The sequence below is a fragment of the Fringilla coelebs genome (genome assembly GCF_963513975.1).
Source record: "Fringilla coelebs genome assembly, chromosome: 9".
Classification (NCBI taxonomy): Eukaryota; Metazoa; Chordata; class Aves; order Passeriformes; family Fringillidae; genus Fringilla; species Fringilla coelebs.
Window position 1 is genome coordinate 28577284 of NC_140067.1, and position 9916 is coordinate 28587199.

General features: G+C 46.2%; 1 protein-coding gene across 2 annotated transcripts; it reads right to left on the minus strand.

Annotated features, from left to right (window-relative positions):
* Positions 1–276: 276 nt before the first annotated feature.
* Positions 277–9687, minus strand: GORAB (golgin, RAB6 interacting). Of its 2 annotated transcripts, none has more exons than XM_084211720.1 (5): positions 9597–9687; positions 7808–8153; positions 6379–6480; positions 4529–4669; positions 277–1985 (listed from the first exon to the last, which is right to left on the minus strand). In XM_084211720.1, the coding sequence occupies exons 1-5, from the start codon at positions 9658–9660 to the stop codon at positions 1520–1522; spliced, it is 1119 nt and encodes a 372-aa protein (XP_084067846.1). In that variant the 5' UTR covers positions 9661–9687; the 3' UTR covers positions 277–1519. The 2 variants fall into 2 exon arrangements, with proteins under 2 accessions (XP_084067846.1, XP_084067845.1); XM_084211719.1 differs by having other exon boundaries at positions 7796–8153.
* Positions 9688–9916: the final 229 nt, after the last annotated feature.

Genomic DNA, 9916 nt, shown 5'->3' on the forward strand with positions numbered 1-9916 from the left:
CCACTTTCTCCTGTGTATGGAAGGCATCAGGAGAGATTTTCCACTGTTGCCTTGAGGCAGTTAGTTGAAAAGATTCCTGCCAAGCTGTATCCTGCCATGTCTTTACTTCATGCATTTCCATATTTTGGAACAGCCTTTTTTGAGGTTTTATTTTCACCCAGCAGAAAGCTGCCAAAGGACGTATCTGATTCTACCATTTATCATCTCCTGTGGAAAAACAGGCTAGGATCCCTGTATTAGTCTCAGATATCACAACTGAAAGTAAACACACTGCGTACAAGATGCACTGATTTATTAATAGCATGAAACTGAAATGTAGTGACATGTTTTTCCACTGTTCAAGCCATAGAGACAATCACTGTCCTATTTATAGACTCGGTGGCGTCATTCAGCAACTCATTCATAAACTCACACCCAACATGTCCAGGTCAGGTATTCCAGGAACCATTCCCACATCTCCCTGGTACCAAGAGGTTAACTGTGAGTGCAGAGTTTGCAGCTGCAATCAGTCTATGGGAGATTTTCCTATGTTCTCTTTTAATTCCTGAGGCTTTCTCCACCTGGAATAGCTTTTTAAAGCCTTTCAACAGCAATAGAGCAAATCAGCTGAACTTCTTTGGGGTACTAACCTGCTCTTCAGGCAGGAAAATGCATTAAATGTTCTACAAAAATAGGCTTATTTCCAATATACTGTGGGAATTATTCATTACAAAATGAATTATCAGCTAATTATGGCTAATTGTTGGCACTCTGAGGCAACTACAACAGAGAAAATCTCTGCAATGGAACAGCTTTAAATGTAACACACTCTTTTGTGTGTTGCTACTTCTACATTCTGCAATGTCTTAAACTGTAACCCATCCTTTTTGTTAAGCTCTAGCAGCAGTGATTTCATAGCTAATAGTGTTATCAATGTACAGCTTCATGATTCAGCACTGTCTGAAAGGAAGTGATAAATAAGAGGTATTACAACTGACTTTGCAGTTTGCCTCAATATGCAAATTTCCCTTAAATCAGGAATGACTAACCCCTAGGAAGGCAATTAATGTAAGCACTTGGGTTTGACAGCAGGAGAAACCGTTGGAAACTAATCCCTTCTGGATACAAAGGAAGACAAACATCCTACTGCAGTTGTCAGAATGTGTTCTGAAGCAGACCCAGGTTTCCCTGTAGGTATCTATCTTTCTCTTGCACACTGCTCAGAACAGGCATCCTTGAGTATCAAAAAGCTGAAAACCTTTGGACAAACCCTACTGTTCACTTCCAAGTGTCCTGTTTCAGGAAGGTACAAAAGCCCATGAAGAGCTGGGCAGCAGAACATGAACCAGAGTGACGACAAATGATGAACCCCGAATGCGTCTTGTAGAAAGAAAAGAGGATTTAAAATTTGGGAGCAATAAAAAGGAAAAGAGAAACGAAGTGCATATTACTGGCACTGCTGAAGCCCAGATACAACATACAGCCACAAGCCTGCAGAGAGTACCTCATCCATAACCACTGGTTTATCTGCATCCAGCAGTCATGTGGCAGAACAAGCTGGGGAGCTTCCTGAAGTCACATTTACTGGCTGAGTTTGGCTGTCCACGCTGGAGAGGGATTTGGTCCTGGGGTTTTGAGACTGTTCAGAAACTGCAGGAGAAGCAGCAGCAGCATGGTCAGCCTGCTGGCTCTCCTGCCCCACACCAGTGGGAGCGGGGTTCTCCTGGGCTGTCCCAGCATGGCTGTGAGCCTGGCTGGATTGTCTCCCTGCTTCTGCCTCCTGCTGCTGCAGCATCTGTTCCACCTCGATCTCAAGCTCCAGATTTTCCTCATCTGCCTCCACGTCCAGCTGCTGCATTAACTCCTGCAGCTTCCTGGCCTTGCGGAGCTCGTTCTGCTGGATGATGGTGCACAGGTGCTCCGTGAGGTGCTCCTTGATCTCTGTCTTGTGCTGCAGATCCAGCTTGGCTGCCACGTACTCGGACTCGGCCTTGTCGTAGCGCTTCCTGCAAAACCAGCAGCAGCATTTCTGGAGGGTTAATTCTCACTGCACCTCACGCTCTGACACAGGCACAGGTACTTTAAGAAGCCCTGGGATGCAACATGCTCTGCAATGCATTGTGCCAGCTGTTTGTGACATGCTGCCACATGAGCAAGAGGGAAGAAAATAAGAGTGAATTGATCGAAATTTCTCTAGACACTGGGGGCTCTGCTGTTGTGTACTCCAAGAGCTAACTTGCTCAGATTGCATCTCAAACTCTCATTTTTACTGCCTGTTTGAAGAGATGCATCACTGACAGCAGAAAGAACCCATCAGATATGGCAGTGCTTTCACACTTCTAATGAACACCCACTCAGTGAACTGAAACGCCACAAGAGCGGTCGGGTGTTTTTCTAACCCAGCCACCCCCCCACAGATACAGATGCTCCATGGAGCACGCTGACATTTGGATCATGTGCTTTTCTGGCCACCCATATCCATGTTCAGAAAATCAGGGGCAGCACAGACTGACACAGCACGTGACATCAACACAGATGTAGAATTTTATTGCAAGCATCCGTCCCGACACTCACCTCCTGCCAATTTGCACTTCCTGTCATGACAAATACAGCAAAAAGGGAATATTTGAAGTATTTCTTGAGTTAACAGACAGAGAATATCTAGCACTTTAATGGCTGGTGTCCATATTAATGATGCATCTTTCACTACATCAGTGAACCTGTGTATCAATTCTAATTAAAAGATAGATGCAATTTTGCTCATCTGGAAAGGGAACACACAAAGGCTTTTGCAGCCTGACTACAGAGCACTCACAAAACCAGTATTAGTAAGGTGGTTGAATACAGAATCCAGCTCTTTTATAAAACCAGATTCCAGTATCTGCTTAAACAAAGCAGCAGAAAGATGGGAGAGGTCCTTTGCTTAGTGAAAGAGAAGTAAATAAGACAAAGAAAAATCATCCAAAGTATCTTCTTTTATATAATAACCACATGACTTTTACCCAGCTGTAAAGGCTATCTCTGCAGTGGGTAGAAGATGCCCACTTATGGTTCCCCCTCAAAAAAGTCACGATTTCTCTGGGTCAGATACCTGAAGTGGCAAAACCAATGCTAAGCTGGAAACATCTGCACAGCTAAACCTTTGGGCTGAATTCCCACCTATTAGTCATGTTGTATTTATAAAAATTCTATTCCACAGCAATTGTCAAATGTTGCTAACTAGGTATGTGCTCAGGACTATTTAATATTGCACTTTTTAAACACACTGAAATGCTTTGTGTTTTAGCCCTAAAACAAAAGGCAAATAATAAGAAATTGCTTAAAAGACTACACTTAAAAGTAAGTTGGCTTTGGCTAATAAGAACTACAACACTGGAAGCATCTACCTCACACTGCCAAATCCCTCCCCCAAGAAAACACCTACTAAATTAATGGAAGTCACTAAGATTTTGGTGAAGTTTACCCACTTCTCCTACTAGCATCTCCTTTTGCTATTGTCATTAAAAACTGCTTTCCTAATGTCAAGAGCTGCTTGTGCTCTTTAGCCAGTAAGCATTTCTAATAGATACATTATTACAAATAGAAGAAGGGTAAGAAGCTTTCAGGAGCATTCAGCAGTTTTTAGAAACCAGATGAAACCTAAAATCCATTGAGATGTTTTTCCTCTCGAGGACATGAAATTCTGGGTTCACATGCAATCAGCTACGCTAACTACAGTTAATCTTAGACATTTCAAATGATAATTACACCAAAGAGATCTTCATTATTTTAGCTACCACTGCTATTTTTTTCAAGACTAATTACCAGCTTTATTGGCCTGTGGTCAGAATGGTATGGCAGAAGTCAGAAGGAGAAATGAGCATTTAACACATTGAATGGTGAACCAAAAACCACGAGTGAACATTTCTGCTTTATGAACCGGCTGCACAAACATGCTGCTGTTTATCTACTGATGTTGTGGTTTACCCACAGCTAATGGGGTGCTCCTATTAATTTCTTGCCTTTAAGGAACTCATCACACCCACAGTGATTAAAGGCACATTGTGAAGGGTTAAAAGCTTCCCTCTTCCTTCAATTTTTGGTCCTAGTTGCAAAAATGCTTCACCAGGATTATATGTTTTAAGCTTAATTGGTCCCATTGATTCCAGCAGGACCAGAGCTGTCATGAAAAAGCAAATTTCCCTGAACAGGATTTTCATTTCAGGACTTCTCAAGAAAAACTTCTTTCCCCCTGAGACAAAATAAACAACCTTGAAACAATAAAGCAGAGCTTATGGACAACTGCACACTTAAAGCAAGACCTATGTCTTGTGACAGCAGTCTCCCATCAGAAAACCTACTTCAGTTCCCAGATTCCAAGGGAAAAAATTAGGAAATAAAAACCATACTTTTACTTCCAGATCTGAAAGCCCCCACCCCAGACTGTGAGCGCTTCAGCTACAGGTTATTACAGTGACAGGGCTTCATTAGTGCTCCAGTGAGAGGAAACAGCATTTTCCCCTCCCCTGAGGCAGGGCTGCTGCCCGCTCCCCTCGCTGGGTGCACTTACCGGGCATAGGAGTAGTCCAGGCTGGCCTGGTCGATGCGGTTCCGCAGGATGCCGATGTCAGCAGACACCATGTCATCCAGAGCCTGCAGCTCCTTCTGAATCCTCTTCAGCTTCACTGTTTCGGCTTGGGTTCTTTTGGATCTGCAAAAGGAAGATGATTTTTTGTTGTTGTTGTTTTAATTTCCTTTTCAAGCCTCTCTTCTTGACATACTGGGCCCCACTTCACTCGCAGAGCAACTGACCTCTGTAGGACCTATTCAGAAGGTTTCTCCTTTATGGTGTAGGGCTTTTGATCTTTTTTAGCATCCACAGGGATCTAAAATGCCTGCTATTAAAGGACTAGGGCAAAATTATGTAATGACTATAATCAAAGTGCCTAAAATGGATTGTGTTTCTTCACTGTGGAAACACACAAGAAGCTGCTGTATCTAAGTAGTTCTCAGTGTAAGGAAACAGGAAATGGCTTGGGGGGGAAGTGAGAGGGGGAAGGGATTTTAGTCCTGCAAATATCCCCTTTCAAAGGAGCCCAGTTAGTAGGGGCCAAAAAGTCACCTAACCTAAGCTTGATTTCCATTTTGTAAAATTATTCCCAAAAGGCCCAGCCAAATCCCAATGAAGTGAATGGAAAGTTTTACATTAAACACAAAGGATTTCAATCAAGCCTTATGTAACCTTTTTCAACTAGGCCATTCATTCCTAAGTCCTGAAAACGAAATGTTACTAAGGGCAACAAGCTTTGATGGATTTCACTCCCAAGCAAGCCAAGTCACTTTCCACAAGCTTTTACACCACATCACTTTGCCATCATTCATCACCACCAGCAAAATGGTGCTTCTCAGCCACTGCTTCACACCCAAGGTAGGTCCCTGAAAGCAAGACTGGGTGTGCAGGCAGTGCCAGCATCTCTCATTTGACCAGCTGATGCAGGAGGAGGGAAACAGACATCCTGTGGTACTGCTGGGAGCTTGAGGAAGGCCTTTGAGTGACAGAAGTAACTCCTCAGCTGCCACCTTACGTGTCTTGTCTCCCCTCAGGCTTTGTTTCCAGGAGGAAGAACCAAACCTGGTGGCTACAGCCATGTTTGATGCCCTGCAGTGACTCAGAATAAAGGTGCTTGTGTTTTATCTTTGCCTGGCAAAGGAAAATGAAATTTTCAGGACTTTAGCACAATACAGGCCGTGTTCACCAGTGCTGCCCAAGGGCTCTGATGGGCAGAACATAACACATGCCTGGGAGAGCACTGCAAGCCTGAAAACTTCACATCACTGTCCCTGATCCAGTGTTATTAGCTGTTCCAACATCCTTCCCTACAAACTTGGCCTCTCCTGGAGTCTTAAACTTAAACCTCAGTGCCAGAAAGCTCTTGCCCAGAAGAGCAAAAGCTAACAACTGTGAGAATATGTGCAATTTTATAATTTGTAGTCACCCAGTGGTAAAACTACCTTCTTAAAGCTGGTCATCTCCTCTTTTTAACATTCTCACACACTAATGAGCCAAAAGTCCAAAGAGAAATAGGTTCTTATCACAGCTTAAAAATCAAATAAACTTCCCTTACATCAAGCAAAAAGAGATCAGGACCAGAACATGGACAAGCATCTGAGCACCCCAACCTTCCAAACATGACCTCACTAACAAATTTAAGGACTTCAGCTAATCCTCCAGTTGTGTAATCATCTGTGCACAGAGCTGCAGCTTGGGAAGTGTGAAAAGCTTAGTCACAACTTCTTAACCAGGGAAACGTCCATCACAGCTGCTCACAGAGCACAGAGAAGAGGAAAAAGTGCAATTTCATTCAAGATATGAAACTGGTTGCAGATGAAGAGTCAGCCCTTGCCCAGGCTCAGCCCCACCTCTCAGCAATGGCTCTGGCCAGGAGTGCCTTCTTGCGTTTATTCTTCTCTTCTATCAGCCGCTGCTCCTGCTGGAGGATTTCCCATCGGGATTTCTCCTGCCTGCTCATTGACAAGAATATCAAAATTAACAGAAAGTTCATTTCTCTCCCTGCTGCCCACATTGCAACACAAATATTCACCATCATATATTCTGGAGCGAGCTCTTTTAAAAAGTCGAAAGAACAATAAACAGGTTTTGGTTTTGAGGAAAGAGGAATCATCTGCAAGAAGCCATTCAGACCAATAAAACATTTCCAGATGAAATCTGCTGATCAGAATGAAAATCTGCATAACCAAATAAGCTGCATGGAGCACTTTTCCAGAATTTTTCATGTAAAGGATGTGCTTCCCTACCAGGTAGAAGCAGTTTCAAGTTTCTTACTGGCTGCTGTCACCATCTGTTCATTCTGCCAACACAGCCCCTTTTCTGGAAATGTTTTTTCCCATAAAACAGATTCTTTCTCAGGTCTGCTTTACAGTATAGCTCCCAAATAATTCAAAGGATACAAATGAAATGGGGGTACAAGTTACAAAGAAAACAAGCAGCAAGGAAGAACAAGAATTTGCTTTTGCCACCAGTAAAAGACTGATACAGATTCCATTTCCTAGGCTACATCTCCTAAGAAATACAACCATCCCAAAAGATGGAAGGCCAGGTGTCAGTGAGAGGGCACAACTTGTGGCAGGATTTAGGAGAAACAAAGAACTGCTTGTTGCTTTCCACCCCACTATGTTCTTCATGCCCTCACTCAAGGAGCCCAAACTCAAAAATACCCAAATAACTCCACTACTAACAAACATTTCTGCACATCTCTTCAGATTTGTCCTCATCAGCTTATTCCTAAAACCTCACATACAGAAATACTTTTAGTAAGATTTAAATTCAAGCATCCAGGCTGAGAAGAATCCAGCAGATTCAGGAGGTGACTGTTGCAGCTAAATGCCGTTTGCTTTCACCAGTGTGAAAAAATTCTCAGCAAAGCTCCAGCTGTTTTCTCCCCAGACAAGCAGTGCCTGTGTGTTTCCCACCACAAAAATGAGATGAACAGCCAGTCCTACTGGTGAGCTGCACCCACAGGAGCAATTTGAGTTCTCAAAGTGCTGCTGCCCTGGTGCAGGGAGCACAGGCAGGTGAGCCTGGAGCTGGGCAGGCGAATCACAGGCAGCACAACTAGCAGCCTCTCAAGGCCCATCTCTGCAAAACAGAACCTCCTGAATCCTTCTGAGTTTGGAATTCCAGAGAAGCCACTGGTGCTTCTCCACGCAGGGAAAATGGAATTATTTGATCTCGCAGAGCTTCCTATCAGACACACAAAAAGTTGACTTCCAAAGAATGAAACAACAGGGAACAACAAACCCCACCCCTTGATTTTACCGACTTACTAACAATTCCACTTTCTTTCTCTCCACTTGGCTGTTGGCCTTTGTAGGGCGGGGCTGGGCACTGTCCCTGCCATTACAGGACTCTGCCCTTGTCACTCCCTCCTGCTGCTGCTCTCCGCTGTCCCTTTGCCTCTCATCCCCAGGTGCTGGCCCGGGCTGCTGGGGGTCACAAGGTCTGGGCTGTGGAGCAGACAGCAGCTGCTCTGGAGTGACAGAGGCTGCTCCTCCCTGCAGCCCCAGCCTCTGGCTTTGCTGCTGGAGGGCTTTTTCCCGTTGCAATTGCTTCCGAGTCTTGGGCACAGCCTGCGGGCGAGGCTGTGGCTGCGGCTGAGGTGAGGGCTCGTACAGATCTGTCGGTGCAGAAACAGGGTTAAAAAACAAATTGGACAATTAGGATTTAGGACAATATGGGACAGTAAAAACAAAGAGAATCCAGGTACCTCTTTCTGGGCAAAACAAGCCCAAAAAAGGACCCACGTGAACAGAGGAGTAACCCTTAAAAGCAACAGCCTGTTGCATATTCATACACCTCATCCATGATGCATCAATTCCATTCAAACACAGGATTCTGTCTGGTCATCACCAACTTCTTCCTCATAATCATAATGGTGTCTTCCTGCCCGAGCAAGGAAGGAAGAAGTTAATTTCTTCTGATAATGGGGCAATAAATTGTCTTTCTCTGAAAGATTGAGGTGTCCTGTGGCTGCTACCACAGTGCAAGTCCTCTCTTTAGAAAAAAAGTATCCTACATAGCATAGTTTCTATTTTAACCTTATGTTATACCCTAAAACTATATTTAACACACTATTTAACAAAATTAATACAGCATAACTTTCTAACATAACACATATAATATTCATTTTAACATTTGTGAAAAGCCAATCATAAAATATGCATTTTTCACAGTATCAAATACAGGCTCTGCCAGAGCTGTTCTGGGCAAGCAAAAACCAGAATAAGGAAAACACGAGGCAGGGTGTCACATGAAGGCAATGTGGGGGTAACCCCAGAAAGCTGGAAATGTTTTGTTAGCCTAAGATTCAGGAATTTTCAATGATATTGATATCCTTAAGTGAGGAGAGGGAGGAGTAAGAGGCCTGGCCTAAAAGAGAAGCCATAGGTTGGAGTGAAGTGACTCTTGGGATAACCGTGACAAGGCAGATGTAGGGCTGAGGAAGAGTCCCTGCCAGCCTGGAGGGCAAACTGAGGCTATAAAGTGCAGAACGGGGTAGGACGAGGTGACACGCGGGCAAAGAGGAGCCCGGGAACGCGAGGGGGGCGCTGGGAAGAGATCTGGGTGCGGGACAGGGTGCTGGAGAGCCCAGGAGTCTGGGGATTTCTGCTGGAGAAGCTGCGGGCGGAGAGAGAGATGGGGCTGGATGGGAGGCACCGAGGGGCTGCTGGGGACAAGGCAGGTGTTTGATGTGGTGGGGATGGAGGGGCTGAGGGGAGGGATCGGGACGGGATCGGACCGGCTGAGGGGAAGGACAGAGGTGTGCGTAGAGGGGCTGAGGGGAAGCACAGAGGTGTGGCTGGAGGGGCTGAGGGAAGCACAGAGGTGTGGGTAGAGGGGCTGAAGGGAAGCACAGAGATGCGACTGGAGGGACTGAGGGAAGCACAGAGGTGTGGCTGGAGGGGCTGAGGGAAGCACAGAGGTGTGGCTGAGGGGATGGGACGATGGGAGGCAGGTGGAGCTGCGAGGGCTAACGGGGTGCCGAGACCCAGGCTCCGCGCCGCTCCGGGCCCCACTGTCCCCCAGTCCCCGGGCGCTAACGGCGCGGTCGGGTCCGTACCTGGGCGCTGCCCCCGCAGCCGCCGCAGCTCCTCCTGCGAGAAGCCGGCCCAGGCCTCGGCCATGGCGCTCCCTCCTCCCGGCGCCGCGCAGGCCCCGCGGCTGCCCCGGCACCGCCGCGCCGCCGCCGCAGGCGAACGCCGCGGACAGCCCGGCCGGGGGCCTCGTGGCGGCGGGGCGGGGCGGGCAAGATGGCGGCCTGAGGGGGAGTGAGGGGGCATGGAGGCCGGCCGTGCTCCGGGAAAAGGTGCCCTAGCGAGAACCTAGTGCCGTAACGAATCACAGAGTCAATTAGGTTGGAGAATATTTCTGAGCTCATCG

Excerpts from the sequence above, each read along its gene's own strand:
- GORAB (XM_084211719.1), bottom strand. The coding sequence starts at position 9,660 with ATGGCCGAGGCCTGGGCCGGCTTCTCGCAGGAGGAGCTGCGGCGGCTG. Across the intron at positions 6,481-7,795 it reads GTGGAATTGTTAGTAAGTCG|GCAGGAGAAATCCCGATGGG; the intron begins GTAAAATCAAGG and ends GTCAATGAGCAG. Across the intron at positions 4,670-6,378 it reads GCCAGAGCCATTGCTGAGAG|ATCCAAAAGAACCCAAGCCG; the intron begins GTGGGGCTGAGC and ends TTCCTTTTGCAG.